The sequence below is a fragment of the Natrix helvetica genome, assembly GCF_964273705.1.
Source record: "Natrix helvetica genome assembly, chromosome: 10".
In the NCBI taxonomy this organism is placed as follows: Eukaryota; Metazoa; Chordata; class Lepidosauria; order Squamata; family Natricidae; genus Natrix; species Natrix helvetica.
In genome coordinates this window covers 20,433,742-20,460,657 of record NC_138561.1, presented here as the reverse complement: position 1 = coordinate 20,460,657, position 26,916 = coordinate 20,433,742, and the positions used below count along the sequence as shown (strand labels likewise).

General features: G+C 42.5%; 1 protein-coding gene across 2 annotated transcripts in view; it reads right to left on the bottom strand.

The window, feature by feature from the left end:
- The window catches only part of CDH13 (cadherin 13), a 405,453-nt gene that overhangs the window by 65,134 nt on the left and 313,403 nt on the right, over positions 1-26,916 (bottom strand). For both annotated transcript variants that reach the window (XM_081963468.1, XM_081963469.1), the window contains one exon: positions 10,299-10,439. In XM_081963468.1, the coding sequence (XP_081819594.1) occupies positions 10,299-10,439 (141 nt within the window). The remainder of the gene's footprint in view (positions 1-10,298; positions 10,440-26,916) is intronic.

Here is a 26,916-nt window from a genome sequence, read left to right as displayed (position 1 = left end):
TGTCATGGTAGAAGAATAAGCAGCTGCCCAAAACATCTAAATTGGTATGGGCACAAATCTTGATCCAATTGATGGACAGCAGTTTTGAGAAGATGGCATTAGAATCCCTTATGCCACCAGGCTCGAAATTTTGGGCTTGGGCAACATGGAGCTACTCCGCCTATGGTCTGACCTAAGCATAGTACACAAAATTGTCTGCTACAACATCCTACCTGTCATTGACTACTTCAGCTTCAACCGCAATAATACACGGGCAAACAATCGATACAAACTCAAGGTAAACCGCTCCGAACTCGATTGCAGAAAATACGACTTCAGCAACAGAGTGGTCAACGTCTGGAATGCTCTACCCAACTCCATTGTTACAGCCTCAAATCCCCCACAGCTTCAACCTCAAACTGTCTACTGTGGACCTCATCCCATTCCTAGGAGGTCTGTAAAGGGGGCATGCATAAGCGCACCAGCGTGCCCGCCGTCCTTGTCCTACTGTCCCCATTTACTTGTATTCATTTCCTTTGTTCATGTCATATGTTCATACTTATACCTGCTATCCTGTACATGTTTGACAAACTAATAAATAACTAAAAAAATAGTAGAAGAATAAATAGCTGCCCAAAACAACTAAATCGGCATGGGCACAAGTCTTGATCCAATTGATGGGCAGCAGTTTTGAGAAGTTGGCACTCACAAATTCCTCCATGGGAAGAGAAACATTTCAAGAATTTCTGAATGTGATGAATGGATTTCCTTAATGGTAAAGAGAGAGGCTCTGCTACAGAAAACCCGTCCCAAATGATCCATCAAGATGGGCTTTAATAGAAATTTGAGGATTTCTAGCAGCATTCCAACAGCTGAAGAAAATCAGGCACAATGAAGGACAAGATATTTCTCCACGCTTTTGTGCTAAATAAGGACAAAATCAGCATACTTTGCCCCTGAGCATTTCTCTCTCTGGTGACATTTCAATTCAGAAAAAAAAAACCAAGCCAAAAATCACATTCAAAGGTCTTTGCTTGGGAGGGGTGAGAGGGCAGAGATGACCTCCAAGCCTTTTCGAGCATCCTTCTGATTGTCCACCCCTTCGACTGACCTTCCTCATCTATCAAAACTTCCTTTAAAAACACAGAAATAAGGGCTTTCCATCAAAGGCAGAGACAGTGTCATTTCTGCAGTTTGCTTAAAATGTTTATCCGGAGATTACAGAGACAACGTCTACAGAATTCGGTGACCTTGGCTGAGACGGGAACAAAAGCATTGCAGATGACCCCAGCGAAGAGGTGATAAGACTGTTTCATTGGGGAATTGGGTCTGATGATGGGACAAGGAGAGAGAGAATGGATAAACAGCCATCGGTCGTCTTGCAAGAGGCTGTTCTATGCAGGGAGCAGTTATCTACAGGTACAAAATTAGTATGCAGACGGATCACATCTGGTGAAATAAAACAGGGAGGGAAACGAATGCCTCTTTAAATCCTATTGTTAAGACTTATTTTTCTTGTTATTTATAGCTTACTATTTTAAGAAAAACAGCAAGATGTAAAAAAAATATTTTAAAAAAAGGTGGCTCAGTGGCTAAGACGCTGAGCTTGTCAATCAGAAAGGTTGGCAGTTCGGTGGTTTGAATCCCCGTGCCGTGTAACAGAGTGAGCTCCCATTACTTGTCCCAGCTTCTGCCAACCTAGCAGTTCGAAAAAATGCAAGTAGATAAATAGGAACCACCTTTGGTGGGAAGGTAATAGCGTTCCGTGCACCTTCGGCATTGAGTCAGGCTGGCCACATGACTACGGAGATGTCTTCAGACAGGGCTGGCTCTTTGGCTTTGAAACTGAGATGTGCACCGACCCTAAAGTTGGGAACGGCTAGCACATATGTGCGAGGGAACCTTCACCTTTTTATTTTAAGAAATGTTGCTTCTTTGCAGAAAAATCTGTCAGCCTGCAGCCATCTTTCCTTTTGGATCTTTGGCCTGCCACACTTTCTATTAGTCTACTATGCATTTTCTATTGTGGGAAAATGGCAGGGGGGGATTGTAGGAGTGAGATGCGATGTAGCCATAACAAAATTCTTTCTAGAAAGCCAAAATCGTCTTTTGCCTTTGCATCTCTGCACCTGACCAGAACTGGATGGGTGGAAGCTTGTGGGGGTGGGGACAAGATCTTGAACTTTCAACTAGGTGAGGAAAACCGGGAAGCTTTCAGATTCAGGTTTTCCCAGATGTGCCAACATGGCTCTCTTAATAAATTGGAACTTTGAGCAATACTTTGCCTTGGACTCTGATTTACTTTTGGATGCTATTTGGAACCCTGACAAAAGCATTCACCTCCCCTGCCCAGAACATCGCTATTGTTCTTCTGCTTTGATATCATTTAGATGCCGAGATGTTTTTTTGGAGGGAAGGACAATTTGTTTGGGATGTCAAAGCAAATGCTTTGAAAGGAAGGGAATCCTTTCCTTTACAGGTAGTCCTGGATTTACAACTATTCATTTAGTGACCATTCAAAGTTACAATGGCACTGAAAAAAGTGACAGGAGCGTTTTTTCACACACATGACCCTTGCAGCATCTCTATGGTCACGTGATCAAAATTCAGGCACTTGGCAGCTGGCATGTACTTATGACGGTTGCAATGTCAAAAGATCTCTTTATTTTTTCTTTTTTTTAAATAAAGATTTTTATTTTTTGTTCTCTATACATACATTCACATAATTATTATTCTTTTTTTTTACATTCATAATCGGGAAAAAAGAGCTTCTCCTGGATCAATCAGGGACTTTGCGGTGTCCCTGAGATCAGCAGGACATACTCTTCTCTATTACCGTCTCTTCAGGATGGTTTAGGTCCAAAAGGACTGTCCAGTGGCAGAAATATTGACTGCAATCTTGGCGCTCCAAGATCACACGTCGTATCGTTGCAATGTCATCTCACACTCCTCACAAGATCTCTTTTCTGATGAGCAAAGTCAATGGGGAAGCCAGATTCACTCAACAACCTTGTTACTAACATAACTACTGCAGCGATTCACTTAACAATGGTGGCAAAAAAGAGCATAAAATGGGGCAAAGCTCCCTGAACAATTGTCTCTCTTAGCAACCAAAATTTGGGGCTCGATTGTGGTCATAAGTCGATGACTATCTGTTTATTCCTGGAATTTCAAACTGGAAGGGAAGGTACTTATCGCAAATTAAAATAAATCTGCAAATATGTGCTCGTAGAATTGGAGTCAAAAGGGATTTTAGAGGGCCATCTGGCTGAATTCCCTGCTTGCCACAATTATAATATCCCTAAATTCTGCTTCCGTGCCTCCGGTAATGCTTTTATGTCTCCCATTCCAGTACTGTATACTTTCTACTCTGGGAAGCCCCCACTCACCCAGAGAATGAAATATTTTGGGGGAATATTATATTTCCCCAAAAGGAGAAATGGCGAAAAATCTTAACAAAGGCAGAAGCAGCACCAGTTTTCCTTAATAGCCTCAAGCAGAAGCTTTACAGATGAATATTTTGTAACTATTAAGAAAGACAGGGCCAGTCTATTCAGAAACAAAACACCATAGAAGGCTAGAGTTGATGGGATGAAGAATGTACATTCCCCCACCAAATTTCTGAGGACAGGACAGGACCTTTAAGGACATAACAGGATTTTTCCTACCACCATTAGAATAGCAAAAGACAGAAGGCTCACTATTGCGCAACCCCCTGGAGCATCTCAATCCCAAAAACCTAGAACCTTATAAAGATCCATCCACTCACTCAGCCATTTGGTCAGCCACTCCAGAAACATTTTCTGCTGTCACTGAAGTTTCTGGAAACCAAATAAACCTTCTTTCCTTGCAGTCAGCCAGCCTCCATATTATTTACGGCTTGGAACCGGAATGGATTTTTTTCTTCCTACACAACTGTTAGGAAGTTCCTCCTAATGTTTACTTGAAGTTTAAAAAACTTCCATCTCGGAGCAATTATGTCTGTCGTTTTTCATACCTATTTGCATGATTGCAAGGCACGGCGTGTTCTCCCCCAGCCATTTTCTCAGCCTCTCAACCTGCTAATCGGAGAAGGGGAGGTTTAATTCTCCTTTGCATTTAGATCTGATTTTTGAGCTCTTTCACCCTTTGCTCCTGATACAACTCCTGTACGAAGCTTCTGAATCCTTTCCCTTAGATAAGAAACCCCAGGAGAAAAGTCTTGCTGTCCAGAGGTTCAAATTACTCATGAACACTTTCCGTGCTTGGGGAAGGGACGAGAAATCAAAACGATGGATTAAAACCCAGAAGGAAAAATTAGGTATAATTTGACTCAGTAGGCTGCCCATTGTTCTATTAGCTTCTCAAAGAATAAGATTATTGAAAATTGCCTGCTCATTTTCAATTCAAATCACCCTGGGTGCCCATCCTTTCCTACTGGGATGCAGCTCTATGCATATAGATATCAAGTTACCCCAAATATAAAATATCGGAGGCTTCACCCAGCTCGTTAATATTCTTCAAGGAAGCATTCAACAGATATTTCTCTCTCTTTTTTTCTTGACGCTTTCGCACACCCAGAACACGTGAAAAATACATTCGTAATTAATTTGCAGAGATGAGGGGAAACTGCTAATTCTGGTTTCAACACAGTAAACTTTTTTTTCTGGCTGTTTGGCATTAATAGCTGTCAATTTCACTAATAGACATGTTGTCAGGGACGTTAAAGAGATGCTTCTTAAGTGTATTCCAGATGCTCCATTTCTGCCTCCGGAATTATAACCCAGGCTCGCTGATGAAAGCAAACAAATTAATGATGGGACCTTAAGACTTCCATTTGTCATGTAAGGAGATGTGAGCAATTTGAAACTATCTATCAAAAGTAGGAAATGGGTGGTCTCTTCTTCGAACTACTGCATTTTTCAGAAAATATTTTTTCTCCCCCCTCGCCATGAGAACATAAAAAAAAAACCACCCCACAATGCAGAATCTGGTTGCCGCTACAATAATCCTCAACTTATGACTGCAGCTGTGCCTGGAATTTCCACTGCTAAGCAAGACAGCTTTTAAGTGAGTGTTGCCCCTTTTTATGAACTTTGTGTCGCAGTTGTTAAGTGAAACACTGCAGTTGTTAAGTGAATCACATGATTGTGGAGTGAATCCAGCTTCTCTCCTTGACTTTGCTTTTGGAAGCCAGCTGGAAAGTTACACATGGTGATCAGGGGACACTGTAACTGTCGTAAGTACATGCCAGTTGCCAAGTGCCCGGATTTTGATCACATAACCATGGGAATTCTACAACAATATTGTGTTCCCCCCAAAATAAGACAAGGTCTTAGTTTCTTTTGACCCCCGAAATAAGCACTTGGTCTTATTTTCAGGGAGGTCTTATTATTTTTGAGGTGCAGGAGGTGGCGAGAGGGTTCACCTCATGGCTGCTGCTGTGTTGCAATATTTTCAGGGAAGGGATTATTTTAGTGCATGCGCTCAAAAGCCCAATTGGGTTTATTATCCGGGGAGGTCTTATTTTGGGGGAAACAGGGTAGTAAGTGTGAGAACCGGTCATAAGTCACTTTTTTGGGGGTAATTTTGAACAGGCACTTAACTAACAGTTGTAATTTCTCTCTCTGGGCACAGTGAGAATATATCTGCTGAACAAAATTCTGCATTGGCGACAGGAAGGGCATCGGGCCATTCAAACACTCTGCTAGCTCCATTCAGTTGCCCAGATTCCAGCCCACAAGGGATTATGGGGTCATTAAAAAATGATGATGATAATGACTAAAGTAACAATTGTAAGCCGAAGACCAAGCAGAAATAAAGCAAACTCAAACACACATTCCTGCAGCCTTGCTCTGCCTAATTTTTTTCCAAGCCAAGCTGCATTCCTGGTGCAACAGACCTGACTTTTAGCAAGAGGAAATACTCAGCCTTTCTAAGAAACTTTAAGCAACCCTCCCACCCTTCAGAAAGAAAAAGGAGAAGGAGGAGGAGGGAGAGGAATCCAAAGCTAGTTTCAGGCAAAACTCCGCTGTGTTTTCTCTTGACAATGTAGGTCAGTTGAAGAGAGGCGGCTGAAAGGAATATCTTGAAAGAAAAGTAAAGAACTGCCAAAAAGCAGAAATAAAAGGCAGAGAAAATCAGAGAGACAGAAGCTTCTCTCTATCTGTAAATATCAAAAGAAAAACAGCTGAAAGGGAAGCCGAGCTTCATAATGGCACCATGAAGGGTGCAAACCAATCCTGGCTGCCTATTTTAGCTCTGATACTAAAGCTCTATTTTGCCAGGCGGAAGTGCAGTCATCAATAAACCGGGGTTTTCTCACGTGACTTGGATTGCCAAGGTTTCCTTCCAAGAAAACATCTCTGTATTTCAGTGGCCCCATGTCAATTTTCTGATTTCTTTCTTTCTCAGAAACTCAGTTTGCAAACTCCAGCTAGTCCTTGACATACAACGGTTTGCTGAGTGGCCATTCCAAGTTAGGACGGCACTGAAAGAAGTGACTTGTGACCATTTTTCATACTTATGACTGTTATGGTATCCCCACGCTCATGGGATTTGCATTCGGACGCTTGACAACCGACTCATATTTATGATGGTTGCAGTTTCCCGGGGTCATGGGATCACTTTTGTGGCCTGACAAACAAAGTCAACGGGGAAACGGCAAAGTTCCCTTCACAACCAGCTTACTAACTTATCAACTGCAGTGATTCCATTAATGACGGTGGCAAGAAAGATTGTGAAGTGTGGCAAAAGCTCCCTTATCAACAGTCTCATTTAGCAATGGAAATTTGGAGCTGAATTATGGTTGTAAGTAAAGGACTTCCTATATCAAATCCAGTGGTGGGATTCAATTGTTTTTACTACCAGTTCTGTGGGCTTAGCTTGGTGGGCGTGGCAGTGGAAGGATACTGTACAATCTCCATTCCCTCCCCACTCCAGGGGAAGAATACTGCAAAATCCCCACTCCCTCCCCACATCAGGGCAAGAATACTGTAAAATTTCCATTTCCACTCCACTTCAGGACAAGGATACTGTAAAATCTCCATTCCCTCCCCACACCAGGGGAAGGATACTATAAAATCTCTATTACCACCCCACCCCACTAATCGGCTTTCTAGCTCTGTTCTCCTGTGCAGGGCAACAAAAGAAGACCCAGCCGATCAGCTGGGACTCAGGAGGCAGAGAATAGATGGGGGTGGGGCCAGCCAGAGATGGTATTTGCCGGTTCTCAAGACTACTCAAAATTTCCGCTATCGGTTTGCCAGAACCGGTTAGAACTGGCTGAATACCACCTCTTATCAAATCCCATCTCTTCGCTCCTGCCTTTCCTGGGGCCGTGAAAAAAAAAACGGGAGGAAGTTCTCACCTGTTGCCTGCTAACATTCAAGGAATGTATTTCGTGGCACCTGTAATTACAACTGAAAAGGTCACACCACTGTTTCTTTAGTTAATGAGACTAATTTTCCTTCGCTGGCTATTTTTAGACGATTCTTTTTTAATTTTTTTTTTAACTTTCTTAGACTTTAACTGGAAAGAGTGGCCACACCTGGAGGCAAATTCAATTAACGGCTGACGCTGCATACATTCTGCATCATGATTTAATTTTCTTTTGGTTAATTAATTCACTTCCGAGCACCAGCCATCCTTCCCTACCAATGCACAGCCTGCGTTAAGTACAGTCAGCTTTGTAATAATAATGTTCTGGGTGTGGAAGCCTATTTATTTTTTACCTCCTTTGAAAGCTGGAACTTTTGAATTTTAAATTGGTCTATTACTGTGTTGGCAAACCTATGGCATGCATGCCCGAAGTGGCACGCAGAGCTATGTTGCCTGGCATGCGTGGTGTCACCCGTTCCTCTTCTGGGTTTCTGGCACACATACATGTGCAATGATCAGCTGGCCTTTACGCATGCGGTAGTGCCGGAAACTGAACGTTTTCCAGCATGGGTAGGCATGCCAGCCAGCTGATTGTCATGCATGGATGCGTGCCAGTAACCAAAAGATTAGGTGGTTGGTATGTGTGTGTGTGTGCATGCTGGAAACCAGAAATACATTTCCTGGCATGTGCATGTGCACTCATCCCCCCTTTGCAGCTCCTGTTCTGGATTGTGGGCCCGATGTGCGTGTGATGATGCGTGATGATGTCGTTGTATAAATGACACAAATTATGTCTGTGATGTTATTGTGGGTTGTACGAATGCCTACGAAACTAGGAGTTAATCCTGAAACAGATTTGCTTTGGATTCATCTCATCCCTTTTCCAAAGATCTTAGAAGTATCCCATTATTTTAAAGGCATCTAAACAACTAGCCTTCTCCAACCTCAAATGTGTCCTTAAATTGTCATTTAATGACTGGACATTCCCACATGGAAAGAAACATTGCATTGTTTACGTTCGAATGCGATGCAAACTCTGAGAAACAGTATAGCAATTGAAGTACTGAAGTGGGCAAGAGATGATGGGCAGAGGATTTATTTTTCTTAACGGCTGCTTTGACTCACTTTTCCCTTCATCCCTCTTTTTTTAAAAGCATAGCAATTAAAATAAAAAGCAGGCAAGAGAGGATGGAGGGTTGATTCCTGCTCCTGGTGGCTGTTTTGAACTGTCTTTCCAACTGCCCCCTCTTTATCCTCTTTCTCTTTTCTTGTAGGCAGATGATATGATTAGAAGTTAAACCAATGATATGATTAGGAGTTAAAAAGCTTTTGAATAAAGGGTGATAAAATGAAAAGCTAGAGTAAAAGATAGAAATAAAGGGAATATTAATGTATTACACTTTTAGTTGATAAAATGGAAGTAATAGTGAGAAATAGGTGGAATAATTGAATAACGAGATATTGTGACCTAATATAGATCTGTATTGTAGTGGAAATTTCATAAAGTGGTTGAATGTAATAATAATCCTTAATTTGATCAGTCTTGTTTGTGCTGGAATGTATGGCGCCCAGATGCCATACTGTTCATGCATTGATTTGACATTTTTATGTAACAAATAAAAAAATAAAAAAATAAACTACTAGTCTTCTCCACCTCAAACGTGTCCTTAAATTGTCATTTAATGGCTAAACATTCCCACGTGGAAAGCATTGCATTGTTTACATTCAAATGCGATGCGAAGTCTGAGAAACAATTAAAATACACACAATTTTTTTAAAAAATTCTGTCGGTGTCCTTCCCTCATCCCACCCAACACCAGTTTGATTTCCCCAGTTATAAGCAAGCTCCTCTTTTGTACAAGAAAAGTATTCTTTTCCACTCCCACCACCTCCCTTTAGGGAAAACACAGCCGATATCACAGAATCTACCTTTTAAGGAAGAAAATTGATACTAAATTTAGAGGCTCTGATATTGGAAAAGTCATTATGGTCCTGTCAAAATGAGCCCCTCTCAGAGTGAATTTGTTTGCTAGGCTGCTGACAAACATGATGATTTCCATCAAGTTTCATATTGCAGCTCTTGATTCAAATGAAATTTTACTCCAACTTAAAAAACAAACAAACCCCAGAGAAATAAATTTGGACTGTACAAAACAATAATGCTTGCTGTCAAGAAAGATTCCTGCATTTGGGGGCCAGTTAAATAATTTATATTAGTTTGACTAATATTAACCACTGCTTCCGCATATTTTGATGTGTTTTTTCTACTCCCCATGTCTACCCCACACATCTGTCTCATCCTACCCATCATTGAGAATTCCATAGACATTGATGTCATTTCTTAGTTGTTGATAATTAATAGTTCAGAAATGAATAGTTTTAGGAATGACTAGCTAGTGTATTTATAGACCTGCTTAAGGTAAAAGTAAAGGTTTCCCTCGCACATATGTGCTAGTTGTTCCCGACTCTAGGGGGAGGTGTTCATCTCCGTTTCAAAGCCAAAGATCCAGCCCTGTCCGAAGATGTCTCCGTGGTAATGTGGCTGGCATGCCTCAATGCAGAAGGCACACGGAACGGTGTTACCTTCCAACCAAAGGTGGTTCATATTCTTGTGCTTGCATTTTTACATGCTTTTGAACTGCTAGGTCGGCAGAAGCTGGGACAAGTAATGGGAGCTCACTCCATTTCGCGGAGCTAGGGATTCGAACCGCCAAACTGCCGACCTTTTTGATCGACCTCAGTGTCTTAGCCACTGAGCCACTGTGTTCCTCATAGACCTGCTTAACTGATGTTAACAGTGTCTGCTAACCTTTTAAAAGAGAAGTTGTGAGATTCAACCAGGTGAGGAATAGAACTTTTTCCCCCTAAGGTTGTCATTAATTTTATCTCTGCTTTAGTTTGGATTTAGGTTTAAGCCTGTCAACCTCTTGTCTTTTGTGCATTTCGAAATAAACATTTACCTCTTTCTTGGTGAATTCTGGCGCATGGTCATTTTTATCATCAATGACGATGGTTGCGGTGGTGGTGCCAGTCAACCCAACTTCATGGCCGGCCATGTCCTTTGCTTCTAGGATGAGCTCGTATTTTGGATTGTCCATTGTCTGCAGAGATGAAGAAAGAAGACAATTTACTCCAAAGAATGAGACATTCATTCTACTTGGGGTATCTCCATTGTTATGCTAGGCAGGCAATAGGTAGAACCAGTCTATGGAATTAGTTTCCAGGTAAGATGTAACCACATGCACAATCAATGTTTGAGAAAATGGAAAACAGCATGTTTGTTACCAAATCTCAACAATAAATGCATTGATCATTTGGTTTAGCTCTTGATGAAAACAATATATATTTTCAGCTGTAGCAGCACAACAATATGTATTTACAAGGCATGTGAATTGTTAGAAATAACCATCCATGGCCTATGACTAGGGCCAGATGGTACAAGCCAGAGTAAGAATAGGTAAAAGGAAGAAATAGCTGGTGAAAATAATGATGTCTTCTGGATAGAGAAATATTATAATAAATAGAGCAATATTTTGACTTCTTTTCTAAAAAACTGGACTAACAATAATTAAGGAGAGTTCCCCTGTTTGTTGAGTGCAACTGCTGAGCACCCATCTGTTGGGAGACTCCATCAACTCTGTTGCTCAATGGAGAACACAGATAGCAAAGATCAGGCTACAATTTCTACTTTCTTTTAAAGCAGTATGCTAAACTATTACACTCCCAGCAATATTGCTTGCAAAGACATTAGAACAGCAAGGCAGCCAGTCTGGTAGAGTGGTTAAGGCCCCAGGGCAGAAACTGGGAGACTCTGAGTTCTAGTTCCACCTTGGGCATAAAGCCAGCTAGATGACCTTAAGCCAGTTACTCTCTCTCATCCCTAGGAAGGAGGCAATGACAAAACAATTCCAAAAATATTCCCACAAATATTCCCTAATCCCAAAGTAAAATAAAATTAGAACATCTTAGAGAGGGTCCATCCAAAGAAATTTCATTAAAACAAGGTCCTAGAAATCCATCCATCTATCCATTCATCCACCCATCGATCCATCCATCGATCCAACTCTCCATCGATCCATCGATCCATCGATTCATCCATCTCTCCATCCATCCATCCATCCATCCATCCATCCATCCATCCATCCATCCATCCATCTCTCCGTCCATCCATTTCTCCGTCCATCCAACTCTCGATCCATCCAATTCTCCATTTCTCCCTCCCTCCTTTCCTCCCTCTCTTTCAATGCAGTTGGGACTTCTGGCAACTGCATTGAAATCTATCTTTAAAGTTGGCAAGGTTGAGTAACTCTGGTCTACAGGGATTTCTCTATATGGAGAAGAGGAGGAGAATACGCAGGCCAGCTCTCTGACAACACAACCACGAAAGCTGATTTCACTATTGCAGAAATTAAACGTAATACAGTACAAATTCTGAAACACCAAAAGTTTCAGTACAGGGAAATGTTGCAAATAGGTGACACATTTCTCCTAGCCTCTTTTATTTTTGCTTTGATTTTGTTGAGACCATCGCTAATTCCAGCCCTGCAGCCAGCTAAATGACAACAAGCAAATTTATGGGATAATTAAAGGTTTCTCTGTTGTAATTATACAAGTTCCTTTGACAGTGCTGTGTTTGGATGGAGCTGGCGCTGATAAATGAGCCATCAGATGAATCATGATTTAATGCTTGATCATTAAGGTTATTATCCCTCCTCTTAGCATTATATCAGCTTTGTTTTATAGTGGATGGGTTCTCTATGATATGGGGAAATAAGACAGCCTAATCTTCGCTCTTGTTGATGCCATCAAAAGCAAAATGAATTAATTCCAAAAGATGTCAATTCTTACTCAGAAAGTAGTCGCCTCATTCTGAATTGATTTCTTCTCCCTTATGTGATACTAGCTGGATACCCATGCTTGGCGATGAAACTATGTGATGGGGCTATGCAGGAGAAATTCGGTTCACAATCTGTTGGCTCGGTGGTGGTCGGTGAGTGAAACACATAAAGGAATATCGCTCCCGCTGCCTTGAGTTCAGGACACAGGTGGAAGGCATAGACATTTTGGTGAGGTACTGACATTTAGTACTGTAAGGAGCCTCAGACTACTCCTGAGTGAAGGAGTGGAACATCTGACAATTTGAACTGAGGTAACGGAATGTGAGGCAGCTGGCAGTTGGAACAGAGTTCTTTTCAGGTGGGGTGGGAGAGTAGAACTCCCTAGCATCAGAGCATGTTAATTACTGTATAAGAAATACTAACAATCCGAACATTTTGAAAAGTCATTTCTTAGCAAGCACCTAGAAGTGAAGTGCAACATATGTGCCAAATTTCAAGTTAGTATATATGCTACCGAGACAAGACGTCACTCTCTGGAGTCAGCTGAACTATTGGATATGAAAAGTGGTGTGTCGATCTGAACTCTCAGCCTTTTTAGCAACTCCAGCTAAGCTAGAGAACTCTGGAAATCACCTGTAGATGATCTGTTTGCAAACTGCTGAGAGTCACTTAAACAGGATGCCCCAAGGCATGTAGGACATTCAAAGCTTCATAGATATTCCACCAAAATGCTTCTTCAATCCCCCACCCCCACCCCATCATAATGTTTAGAGTAGTGTGGAATATGAAAAACTTGCAATGGCAGCTTCAATTTTCACGCAAAAGAAAACACCTTGAAGTGATACGCCCTGTGTACATTCCTCTTTAAGGGTAGCAAAAAAAAAAAAAAAAAAAAAAACAACCCCCCAAATGTAAGAGGGGGCTACAAAATGTTTTACAGCTTACAGCACTAATTTTCAAAAATCACCTCTGTGATTTTATCCACTAAAGATGGAAGCGCCAGGACATTTTCAGTAATAGCATTTTCTGGGCATTTTGACCACCGGTGCTAATTTGCAAAGCAAATCAGCCATGGAGTAATACATTTCTACCTCGACCTTTATAATATTACTTTCTGGCATGGCCGGAAAAAAAGTTTTCTCCCTTGAAGGAGAAGAATTGCAAATCTTCACCCCTAAACATTTTTTTTGCATGCCTACACATATTTTTTAACTACAGGCAGTCCTCGACTTACAACCATTGATTTACTAACTGTTCAAGGTTACAACAGCACTAAAAATGTGACTTAAGACCATTTTTCGCAGTTACGACCATTGCAACATCCCCATAGGCATGTAATTCAAATTCAGATACTTGGCAACTGATTCCTACTTATGACCATTGTTGTATCCCAGGGTCATGTGATGCCCATTTGGGCAGGCAAAGTCAATGGGGAAGCCATCTTTGACTTAACAACTGGATTACTAGCTTATCAGCTGCAGTGATTCACTTAATAACGGTGGCAAGGAAGGTCATAAAATGGGGCAAAACTGACTTAACAAATGTCTCTCTTAACAACACAAAGTTTGGACTCAATTGTGGTGGTATGTCAAGGACTACCTCTCCTGTTCTGATTCCTCGAAGAAGCAGCCAACTTGGCCCAAAAAAGTTTTCCTACAACCTGCTGCATTTTTACTAAGCAGTGTAGGATCGAAGAGACTGCAGCCTGTTCAACTGCGAGGAATAACAGGAGTTTTAGTATATCAGGAGGTCCTTATTTCCCTCTGATGAGCTTCCATTCAATGCTTCTTGTCCTATCCCTAGGTGCTACGGAGAATAAATTGAGACCTTCTTCCCTGTGAAAGCCCTTTGAGCATTGGAAGATGCTATCAGGTCTCCCTTTCTAGAGTAGAGTAGAGTAGAGTAGAGTAGAGTAGAGTAGAGTAGAGCAGAGCAGAGCAGAGCAGAGCAGAGCAGAGCAGAGCAGAGTAGAGTAGAAGAGCCAAGAATAACAGAGTTAGAAGAGACTTTGGAGGTCTTCTAGTCCAACTCCCTTCTTAGGCAGGAAACCCTATACCACTTCAGACTGGTTCTCCAATCTCTTCTTAAAAACTTCCACTGGTTAATTGTCCTCACTGTCAGGAAATTTCTCCTTGATTCTAGGTTGCTTTTCTCCTTGATTAGTTTCCACCCGTTGCTTCTTGTCCTGCCCTCAGGTTATTATTGGAATAAACTATAGTTAATATTTGGTTCCATTAGCCATTCATCATGCGATGACATGTTCATACTGAGGTATCAGAAAGCAGAACAAGAAGCAATGGGTGGAAACTAATCAAGCAGAGAACCAACCTAGATCTGAGGAGAAATTTCCTGACAGTGAGAACAATTAATCAGTGGAATGACTTGCCTCCAGAAGTTGTGAATGCTCCAACACTGGAAAGTTTTCAAGAAGATGTTGGATAACCATTTGTCTGAAACAGTATACGGTTTCCTGCTTGTGCAGGCTGTTGGACTAGAAGACCTCCAAGGTCCCTTCCAACTCAGTTATTCTGTTAAATGGACGTCTAATCTCATAATACGTTGTATCATCCTTCTTCCAGGTGGTCCCCTTCCTCACTGCATCTCATCACCACAATGCACAAAAGCACTAGCTTGTTGTGTGCTTGACAGTTTCCACAAGAAAGATGCCACACAATTAACAGGGAAATGGATATAGGGAGAGGGGTTGCCATTTGTGTCTCTCTGTGTGTGTGTACGTGTGTACGCTCTTTGTCACCAAACTAACTGCTCCCTGCTTTTTGGGAGGACTTGATTTGCATGACAACATTTGACAAACCTTCAATTGCTCTGATTTAATTCAGGAGTTCTCTGAATCTAAGGCACAATCGGCACATTTATCAGCTCTTCCAGAATAGGAATGTAATTAAAAGAGATAACTAACCCAATAATGAAGGGGGGGGGGATTAGGCACTGTGCTCCACAAAGTCTTTGAAGAGATTCTCTTTATATTTACAATTCTGAACCCCATGCGCCAAGCAAACCAAAACATCTAAGGTTGCAATCAGAGTTTCTTTTACTTCTTCAGGTTTCATCCCCCCATTATTATTACTTTAAAAAAAAAAAGCTTATCTCCGTTTACTGTGCAAACTGACAGTAATAATTTCAGGTAGCTTTCTAAAATCAAGCACTCCTCTGAGCGTGTAATGAATCAGTAAATGATAGCATCTTTGCCCATAGACAAAATATAATTCTAGTGGATGCATTTATGTATTTGCTGGGTCATTCTCTGGGAGCATAAACTGATCTAATTCCCTATCAGATGAAAGATCGCATAAAATGGATTTTCAATTATGCCGAAGATGCATGTAGATTCACATGCAAACTCAGAAAATCACAGGCTTAGTGGAAGTAAGCCATCACTTTTGTACAAATGCTCCTTGATTGATGGGAGCCTTCGTGGATTTTTTCATGCTTTAATCATTGGTGTGGCAATGAATCCACCTTGCTGGGGGTCATTTTTCTTCTTCCCTTCCCTTCCATCCTTCTCAGGGCTCCTCTACAGCAAGGGGGTCAAACGCAATTTCACTGAGGGCTGCATCAGGACTATGGTTGACCTCAGGGGACTGAGTGGGCGTGGCCAGCTTGATGCCACTCACTGGGCGTGGCTGACTGGGTGGGCATGGTCAGCTGGGTGGGCGTGACCAGCTTGACACCACTCTCCAAACTGTTGGCATGTTTCTTCTTCGCATTGGGTAGACTGGGCCGAAGCAATGTGGACTGACCTCTTCCATTTTCAGGACAGCCCCACAGGCTGGATCCAACCACATCGCAGGTTGGATCCAGCCCAGGGGCCTTGTGTTTGACACCCCTACTCTAGAGAGTAGAATAGAATAGAATAGAATAGAATAGAATAGAATAGAATAGAATAGAAGCAGAGTAGAATAGAGTAGGGTAGGGTAGAATAGGGTAGGGTAGGGTAGAATAGGGTAGAGTAGAATAGAATAGAATCAGAATAGAGTAGAGTAGAGTAGATTTAAATACAATGGATATTTGTTATTCATTAATTAATAATCATTAGGATATAAGTTTTGTCTTAGACTGTGCAATAAGAAATACGGGACATACATTTCTACCATTATTCTTTCTGAATTCCCCCCCAAAAGATTTGTACTTTTATCTACAAATCCAATTTTTTTTAATAGTACATAGCAACGAGAAAGCTGTTTAACACAGCTTTCTTTTCTGAAGATGCTCAGAAAACACATTTTTCTTTTCCGAAGATGCTCGCAGGCCCTCAATGTAGGTCATTTCAAGTCAAGCCAGCCAGTGGTGTGAACATAATTGCTGACTTCACATTCTAAACTTGAGCTCAAAAGAAAGAGGGACTGGAAGGCAGGGGATAAAATAATCAGTTCCCTAAATTCAGGCAGCAAAACCTCTGAAAATTAGCCCTTTCATGGAAGGTTTAATCAGTCCGTTCAGTCCTGCTTATCAATACAGAACATAATTACTGAAATGATGGCATGTAACATTTTTAGCAATGCATATTAACTTATTAAAATCAGACAATTGTTTGCAGACTAAAGAATTTGAAGAGACGGCATCCTCCTTTTCCTCATTTTGAACAGGGCAACAAAAAATTCTGAAGGCCACTCCAAAATACAGTAAATACAGGTAGATCTCCACTTATAATCATGAAGAGCCACGGTGGAGCAGTGGTGAGAGTGCAGTACTGCAGGCTACTTCTGCTGCCTGCCGGCTGCCTGAAAATTGGCAGTTTGAATCTCACCAGACTCAAGGTTGACTCAGCCTTCCTTCCTCTCTGTTGCTGCAGAGAGTCTGTCCCTTCAGGGTCTTTTTGTGCGGGTTGGAAGGGCGCAGAAATTCCCACTTGGGGTCTGCTTCAGCCTCCTGGTGCAGGGCTTTGGGCGAAGGCTGGAGGGAAGGGCCGCTGGTGGTGAAGAGCCGGAGGGCCTCGTTCCAGTGGGACTGCATCATAGCCTAGAACTGGCTAACCATCTCAGGCCAATGAGCCTCCAGGCACCGGTACCTGGCCTTGCACTCCCACAGGTCTTCCCTCTGCTTGTAAAGCCTATGCTCCTAGTCCTCAGTGAAGTGCTTCTGCTGAGCCTCCTTCTCAGTCAGATCCAATTTGAACTGAGCTGTTTTGCCAACTCTTTCTCATAGTAGCTGCTTAGTTCCTGTTGGGGCCCTAAGGAGCCTGGGTGGGGAGAGGAGGAGTGACTGGGAGGGGAGGGGCAAATAGAGGCTGGTGAGGGACTCCTCAATGTCAGTGACATCGAGTTGGCCACGCCCACCCAGTCACATGACCACCTAGCCACACCCACCCAGCTGGTTATTAGGCAGATCATATTCGTGGTCCACGGGATTTAAAATTATGAATTTAGTGGTCCCTGCGGTCCGAAAGGTTGGTGACCCCTGCTTTAATAAAACAAGGTTAAAATGAGAAAGGCTTTCCCTGCGGCGTAAACCCAACCAATGCATCATCCAGTGACTTTTCAGAAACATAATGAAAGGAAGTCAATGCCCATAGTCAGCTGGGAATCAACGTCGTGTCAGAAACTCTGTGAAAAGTGAATTAGAAGTTCCCTGCCACGCAAAAGTCGGTATATTTTTGAAAACATCCTATTTTATTAACTTCTTCAATTACCAAACGATCCACCTTGACACGTAGGAGTCATAGTTTCATCATCCTGAGTTATAGACCCTCTCCTAGTATACCACAGAAATGGCTTTTGCTGCACCATCTGCTCCAGAATTCAGCAGCAATTAGAAGCTAAAAAATATGTCGTCGTACATCTTGATAGATATCTTTGGCTTATTAATATTATTCATTATTATTATTTTTATCCTGCGCTTTCATCTTCGGATCCCAAAGCCTGTTGAGAAGATGAATTAATTGAACTGGGCAACATCCTGCAGCACAGATAAATATGATTATGCCCATTTAACAGATTAATTGATGAGTTAATTGGCACGCAGATAAGATAGACCATCTGCCTGTGGTTGCATGGGAAACACCAAAAGGAGTTGAAATCTACCACGAACACAAAACATCTGCGATCCAGAATGCCCAGCATTTGTTCTCCATTAAGGTCCACTCATTTTTGCCAAAGTTCCTATTTTTGTGCATTGTTCTGGGCTAGGTTTGCTTCTGGATCCGCTCTCTTTGAATGTAGCTTAGCCAACCAGCCTAGGATTGTGCAGATGTGAAAATATGTTTTGCTAGTGGAATGTTGCACATTTCTTATTATGGGTAAGCAAGAAAGAACGACTGCTGATTTGCTCATAAAAACGGAGAACTCGGCAACCTTAATAGGAATGGAGAAATGGGTCTATTAGTAGTTCTTACTATTGTTGCATATATTTATTCACTCTGAAGTCTGTTTCCATCCCATTTATGCATCAATTTTCGGCTACAAAAACATATGAAAAACTACAGTCTCCTCAATATAATTCTCGTTATAAATTACACGCCTTGGTGCACATTTCTCTCTAAAATATGCATTTATTCAAAAATAGTGGCTGGGGTCCCAGGCCTCACAAAACGAGAGTGTCGAATTGACTCAGTTGCAGCTGTAAACTGAGTTGCAAAAACTAGCCATGCCTTTAACTTATCCAGTGCTGAGATGGTTTTAAAATGCAGTAAGCTACGTCTTTGACTGACTTGGCTAAGCATGTTGTGTGCGTTTTATCGCTAAAATATGCATTTTAAAAGAATTAAAACCAAAGGGTATTGGGTACTGCAGTTGAAGTGCATAGTTTTGGAAGTGAGATCAAAGTAGTTCATTTTAAAAAGAGGCTGGATAGAAATCATTGTTATATATGTCATACATAGTGAGCCAGTTTGGTCTAGTGGGTTAAGGCACCAGGTTAGAAACTAGGAGACCATGAGTTTGAGTCCCACCATAACCAGGAAAGTTGGCTGGGTGACTTTGGGCCTATCCCTTTCGGGAGAGGGGGCGGTCTATAAGTGCTAAGAAATAAATAAACAAATAAATAAATATCACCAAGAGATGCAGAGTGGGAAAATGGGAGGGGGGATTATACAGTGTGTGGGTGATATGTAGCCATAACAACATTCTTTCTCAGAAAGTCAAGGTCATCTGGCCCTGCAGTTTGATGGGATGACTGGGAGGTAACTCCTGGCTTGGATGATACTAGATTGGATCATGGGATGGACATGTGGGTGCTGGGCAGGGACTTGAACTTTCATTTGGGGGGGGGGAACCTGGAAACTTTCAGATTCGGGTTTTCCCAGATGTGCCAATATGACACATCTCTAATAAAATGGAACTTTGAGGAAACTCAAGCCTTGGAGTCTTCTTTCATTGGGGGTGTTACTTAGAACCCTGGCACTGGGAACCAGATCAAAATTCTTCTTTTTTTTGTTCTTTTGCATTTTTTCCCTATTTTTCATGTCTGCCCCTTCAATTTTTCTTTAGGGTTAGGGTTTTTTAAAGTTTGCATTAGTTATTATCCCTTTCATTGTAACCTTTCATTAAAAAAAAAGAAAAGAAACCTATGTCGGCATCTAACGTATGTAGTGGAAGAGACCGTCATGCGTTCCTAAGGAAACAAAAACCCGAATGCCACCATTTCCTGGCCTTGTAAGTATATTCCAATTCTTCATATGGAAAACTTAATGGCCTTGGATTATCTGCCTCATTGGTCAAGGCACTAACAAATAATACAGTGGGAAGTACCGGTTATAAAGCATTGCATTATTTAAATTCCAAAGGCAGCGAAGCTTTTTAAGATGAACAATATGAAGAAATCTCTGTCGCGGAATGCCAAGGGCAGCCGATCTGTTTCGGAGAAGCAGATGGTGGGTTTCCTGGATGTGACTTCGGTCTCTGACTCGGCTTATCATTTCATAGCAACCGCACCATCAATCCAGAAAATGAAAACCAATAAGCTCCAGATGAATCCTGCTCGCTCTCCGAGAGGGGAATCAGTCCTTTTGGGACAAAGAATGTTTCAGAAATACTGCATTTCCCTTGGCCCAGGGGTGAGATGCTACCGGTTCAGACCGTTTCGCCCAAACCAGTAGTAAAAAAATGCTGCCGGTTCAGGCAAACTGGTTTTTCCGACGATCAGCTGTGATGCATGATTTATATTAGCTAGAAAACAGGATTTCCTGCTTTCTAGCTAATCTAAATGACGTGGCACAGCAGATTCCTCCCCTTTGCTGTTCTACTTACCTTTGGAGGCACGCTCGGTAGTAGGCTCCATCCACGCGGAAGGTGGTACGTGCATGTTCACATTTGCGAACTGGTAGCGAAGGTACCGTATTTTTTGGAGTATAAGACGCACCGGAGTATAAGAGACACAAGATTTTGAAGAGGCAAATTAAAAAAAATTTTTTTTTGCTCTCTGCAGACCTCCCAAAAACGGCCCGGTTTTTGAGAAAATGGGCCCATTTTTTGCCAAAAAAAGGGCATGCATAGCCTTTAGGAGGCTTATAGAGTGCTCCTGGGGGCAAAATTGAGCAAATAAATGGCCCCCAGGAGCACACTGGAAGCCTCCTAAAGGGTATGCATGGCCATTTTGGTGAAGGGGGCGAGGTTTTGGGAGCAAAAAATGCTGTATTCAGTGTATAAGACACACCCAGATTTTCAGCCTCTTTTTTGAGGGAAAAAGGTGGGTCTTATACTCCGAAAAATACAGTAAGTAGATTTCACCCTTGCCTTGGCCAAGAACAATGTTTCTCAACCTTGGCAACTTGATGATGTGTGGACTTCAACTCCCAGAATTCCCAAGACTGGTTTTGTCAATTCTGGAAATAAGAAACCTACCATTTCGTTAAGTGGTCACCAAAGTTAGTTTCCGGTTGAAAGAAAAGCTTCTTTTCCCATCAACTTTGAATATCCCGAGTCTCTATGTATTTATTTATTTATTCAGCAGGAATGGCAAAGAAGGCACTTAGAGAATACGATATCTTAAGAACCTGGCTTGTATACTTCATAGCGGGTTCATTAATACTCATCAAAAACTCTTGGGGATTTATTGTGTTTAAGAGAATGACAAGCACCCCTTTATCATTCTTGGGAGATATAAAAGCATCAGAAGAAGTGTCATTCAAGATCTAGGGAAGAACAATCAGAGCTGGCCTTACACCTTTGTCCTTGAAGTTAAGTCAACCCTCCTTTTCAAGAAATGTATGTGTAGGTAGTTCTTTAAAATAAATTATTTTTTTTAAAGGCCAAACCCGCAGCCTCATTTTTCACTCTGACAGATTCTGAAATACAGATAGATTTTTGTCTCAGATGTTGGCCATATTTATTTAATTCCAGCCAGCCTGCGCAACCCTCTTGTTCTGGTTCTGTTTGATCTCATGCCTGAGCGATCAAAATAAACTGAAGACTTTTCCAAATTATCTCTGATGAGAAAGAATTGGCCAAATAAAAGGCAGAGAGATAAGCCTTTCTGTTTGGGTGTTCTGACCAAAATATTAATCAGCCGCTTGATGGACAATACTGCAGTTGGCAAAATTGACATTTGCAGTTGCAGAAATATCCAGAAACACAGACCAGCCAATGAGTTCCTGACAATTTCTCTCGCAGCCTGTAGATTTGCATGCAAAAATTTAGTTTCTTTAGGAAGGTATTAAAATTTCATCCTCTGCCATCAAGAATCCATATTAAAACGGATTCCTTCATCACAGCAAGGTAAGAAATAAAAAGGTAAGATAATTTAAATAAATGAATGAGGCAAACAGACTTTCAAGAGATTTCACAATACAATACAATAATACAATACAATAGTAGAGTTGGAAGGGACCTTGGAGGTCTCCTAGTCCAAACCCCTGCCTAGGCAGGAAACCCTACACCATTTCAGACAGATGGCTATCCAACATCTTCTTAAAGACTTCCAGTGTTGGGGCATTCACAAAAGGGAGGGGACTTTGCAGGAGACAATGAGTTCAGTTCATTAGGGTGAAGTTGTCTGTTCCTGACAACTACACACCTTTATCAGGCTTGGAGAGCAGCCAGGCCGATATCTTCCAAACGCCATGCTGTAGCAGCAATTACTTGGCAAGAAGTCAGGAACAGATCTTCACCCTAATGAACTGAACTCATTGTCTCTTGCAAACTCCCCTCCCCTTTCGCTCCTCTTTTTTCCCTCCAACTCTGAAGGCAGCTGATAACTGTCATGCAGCCCTGACCCCATCTCTGCCTCTAACGCAGAGCCCTCATCAGAGCCTTCCCCAGACTCCAGGACTGGCCCATGTTCTTCCCCAACCTCCTCACTGTCTGAGTTTGCCGGCATCTCTGCTGGCCGCTGGTGGGCCACAACACTTCTCTTCACCTCCCCAAAGCCCTGATGCATCTCGCCATCCTCAGCATGATTTATTCATAAGCCCACCAAGATCACAGAGGCCGTAAGTGCGTATTCCATAATGGCATCGGACACTAGTCTATTTGTCTGCGCGGCGGCTGCAGACAACGAGAACATGAGAGGAATGCAAACACCTGGCCATTGGTTCCAAAATAATGGGACTGCTCTGAAAAGGGGGAAGGTTTTTCATCAGGCTGATTGACACGGGAAAGATACATTATTCTCCGGAGACTTAAGAGGACTCCGGCGAAAATAAAAGAATAGGATTTATTGCTATGAACCAGGGGGATTTCAGGAGTCTAAAGAGGCAAACAGGAGGGACGGGTTATTCCACACTGAAATCAAAGGAAAGATTTTCAAAAAGAAGCATTGCAAGAAAGAGACTGAAGAGAGAGATAAGGTTTTCCTTCTCTTCCTTCCATTGCCCAGAATTTTAAGACATATTTTGCAGCCTTCTAATTCATGGCATTTCAATTCAATGAAAACCCCCACTACAAGTATTTTAATGGAGAGCAGAGAGAGTCCAGGAGTGTATCCGGAGATCGCATTTTTCTACAGCAACAGATTTCCAAGGAAGACTGAGAACTAACTCTTTGTGCTTTAAAAAAGTCCACAAAGGTGGCCACAGGGGTGGGATTGAAGCTGTTTTTATGTGTTTTCCGAGAGCTTTGAACACAGTGGCTTGGTCAATATCTTGATTCTATTGACCATGCTGAATTCCCTACTAGGTAGGTATAGAGCCAAGTTACAAGTCCTCATTAAGTTACTATTTTTCAGTTGCAAGAAGGGACTACCATTTAGGTGGAAACCATTAAAAAACAAAGTAAAAATGTGATTTCTGCTTTGCCATAGAATCATTCTCCAATGTTCTGAATTTCAAGTCCTCAGTGGTCGAAATGTAATTGTCCTCATCATTGTCAAGGATTCTTGCCAGAGTGGTGGGGTGGCCTAGAGGGGGAGCTCTCGCGTCACAATCAGGAGGCTGTGAATTCGATCCTAGGTAGAGACAGATATTTCTCTCTCTGGGCACAATGAGAATTTATCTGCTGAATAAAACTCTGCTCTGGCGACAAGAAGGGCATCAGGCCATTAAATGCTCTGCTAGCTCCAGTCAGTTGCCCAGACTCTACCCTGCAAGGGATTATGGGGTAAGTCATTAAATGATGATTATGATTGTCAAGTATTCTTGCCAGATATGGCTACAAAACTCATCTTCTCTCAGGTCCATAGCACAATAAGGTACATAAATACTTTGGGTAGAAAGCTATGCATATAAATTTATTCTCTATACAGAAACACAAAAAATCTATCAAAGTCAATCCAATCCAGTGCTTCAGATCATCATCCTTGTAGGAGATGATCACGCTGAGCCCAAGGGAGGGGGCAACACACCAGCAGTCTTGAGTCCCTTTGTGCCCACAAGAGATCTGAGTCAGCCCACCTTGAATTCCATTCTACCACCAATTTGCTTTGACCGTTAGTAGTTCAGATTCTTGTAGGGACTGTTAGTATGCAATAAACCACATTGTATTCATTGTACTACTTCAGTGTATTCATTGAACCGCATTGACTCCTGATTTCCTGCACTTGGCAATCCTGTTCCCATCCTTGGCCACCAGACCTTGGACCGTCCATGGTCCTGAAACCCTCCACCATCTGCTCCTTGTTTATCACATGGCTTCCTCTAGTGGGAGACGTGGGAGTTCTCCCCTTCCCTAACTTGACCCCTGCAAGCTGTTAAGGTTTCGCAAAGTAAGTGGAAGGGTCTTGACTACCTTTCCAAACTGCAGACCAAACACTGCTCTCCCACAGAAGGTACACCTGGACAGGGAATTCCCCCCTGCCTCTTTACCTGAGGCATACAAGCGCAACAAAATCATTGGTATAAAAGAATCCTGAAAAGGGATCTATTTGCAATGCATTGATACTAAAAATATGGAAGATTTATTTAGTGCTCCCTCTCTCTTTCCCCCCTTCTCTCCCTCCTTCCCCCCTCTCTTCTTCTCTCTCTCAACCTTCCCCTCTCTCTCTCTCCCTTCCTCTCCCTCTCCTTCTCTCCCCCCTCTCTCCCTTCCTCTCTCTCTTCCTCTCGCTCTTACCCTTCGTCTCTCTCTCCCTCTCCCCCTCTGTCTTCCCCCCCTCTCTCCCTCCCTCTCTCTTCCTCTCTCTCTTCCTCCCCCTTTCTCCCCTCCTTCTCCCTCTGTCTCTCTCTCCTTCCTTCCCTCTCTCTCTTCCTCTCTCTCTTCCTCTTGCTCTTTCTCCCCTCCCCATCTCTTCCTCCCTCTCTCCCCCCCCTCTCTCTCCCTTCCTTCCTCCCTCCCCCTCTCTCTTCCTCTCTCTTACCCTTCCATTCTCTCCCTCCCTCTCCCCCTCTGTCTTCCTCTTTTTGTCTCCCTTCCTTCCTCTCTCTCTCTCTTCCCCTCTCTCCCCCTCCCTCTCCCTCACTCTGCATCCCTCCCATTCTCCCTCTCCCTCCCCCCTCCCCCCTCCCCCTCTCTCTTATGCTTTTTGCTTTTTTTTATTCCATTTGGAAGACATGCTGCTGCATACTACTGTCACAAATCCCTTTATAGTCCTCTGAATATGTATGGGCACAGTGGGTGATTTGCCTTTGGATGTAGCTATCTCTAGCTACATCTCTATAGGTGGGAAGCTTCCCTCCCTCCTTAAAAAAAAGCAAAGGAATTGGAGCGTTTCACCGCTATAACTAGCATTAGTCTTTTTTTCCCTGCCATCAACATAAGCAATATGCCGAGTCAAATGTCTTGTTGAGCACAAGAAAGGAAAGAGGCTTTTATACGAGAATTTCGCATTAGGATTTTGGCGCATTGGAAGATCTGCAAGAAATGCCCTTTGCCTGCAAGAAGGCTCTAGAGAAAGTGCAGACAGTCCTTGATTTACAACAGCTCATCTAGTGACAGTTCGGAGTTACAACGGCACTGAAAGAACTGTTTTATGACCATTTTTCACACTTACAACCATTGTAGCATTCCCTCAAAATTCAGATGCTTGGCAACTGGCTCATATTTATGACGGTTGCAGAATTCAGTCCAGAAGAGAATTGAGATGATTTCCATGTAAGTTATGATGTCTTTAACAACAATGTTCTCTTGTTGTTGTACCTTCAAGTTAATGTGGACTCCTGGCGATGGCTTTGGTAAGTCCTTGCAGTTTTAGAGATTCTCAGTCCTCCAAGTCATGGTTGTCCCAAAGGTGTTTTTTCAAAAGGCAGCTGGACTTTGTTTTTCCTTGGAGAACTTTCCCTTCTCGTCCCAAAAGCTTTTTCAGTTCTGACTGGTGGAGGATGGAAGGGTTGTTATTCCTCACAGTCCTCTACTCAGGCGATCCTGAGGGCACAGAGAAACCTCCAAGGGGCCTCAGAGACTCTCAGAAAGAGAGCCAACGACCAGAAGACTGTGAGGAGTGCAAATCCTTCCATCCTCCACCATTTAGTCAGAACTGAAGAAGCTTCTGGGATGAGGAGTGAAAGGTCTTCAAGGAAAAACAAAGTCCAGCTGCCTTTTGAAAAAAGCACCTTTGGGACATGCCTGCAATTTTCTTGGCAAGGTTTTTCAGAAGCATTCAGCAGGTTCTGACCAGTTCTGGAGAACCGATAGTGACAATGTTGAGTAGTTTGGAGAACCGGTAAATACCACCTCTGGCTGGCCCTGCCCCATCTATTCTCTGCCTCCCGAGTCCCAGCTGATCGGGAGGGAATGGAGATTTTAAGTATCCTTCCCCTGCCACGCCCACCAAGCCATGCCATGCCCAACAAGCCACCGGTAGAAAATTTTGAATCCCACCATTGCTTCAAATGAATATATAGGCTTATCGTACACTAAAGCTCTCGACCACAATCTGAACTGCTAGCGGTCAAAGCGAATTGGTGGTAGAAAAGGCTCAAGGAAATCCAAGATAGGCTGGACTTACTGTAGATCTCTTGTAGGTTCAAAGGGACTGGAGACTAATGACACGTTTCACCCCTCCCTCAGGCTCGGTCTGGTCATCTCTTACAGCACATATGTCCAAATAATCCTCAAGGTATGACCAATCATTGAACGACTATTTGAAGTTACAATAGACTCCCCAATAGCTACACACAACCCAGTTTCAAAGTTGTGACGGCTGCATTCACCCTTATGATTAACCACAGGGATTCTATGTGACTTAAACTAGAATTACTGCCTGGATCTTTGTGGGGGTGGGAGGTTAGCAACTGAGGTGGCGTAGTGGTTAGAGTGCAGTACCACAGGCTACTTCAGCTGACTGCTTAGCTGCAGTTCAGCAGTTCAAATCTCACCACGTTCCGAGGTAGGTAAAATGAGGACCCAGGTTGTTGGGGGCAAATATGCTGGCTCTGTTAAGTGCTTAGGGAGGGTTGTAAAAGCACTGTAAAGCA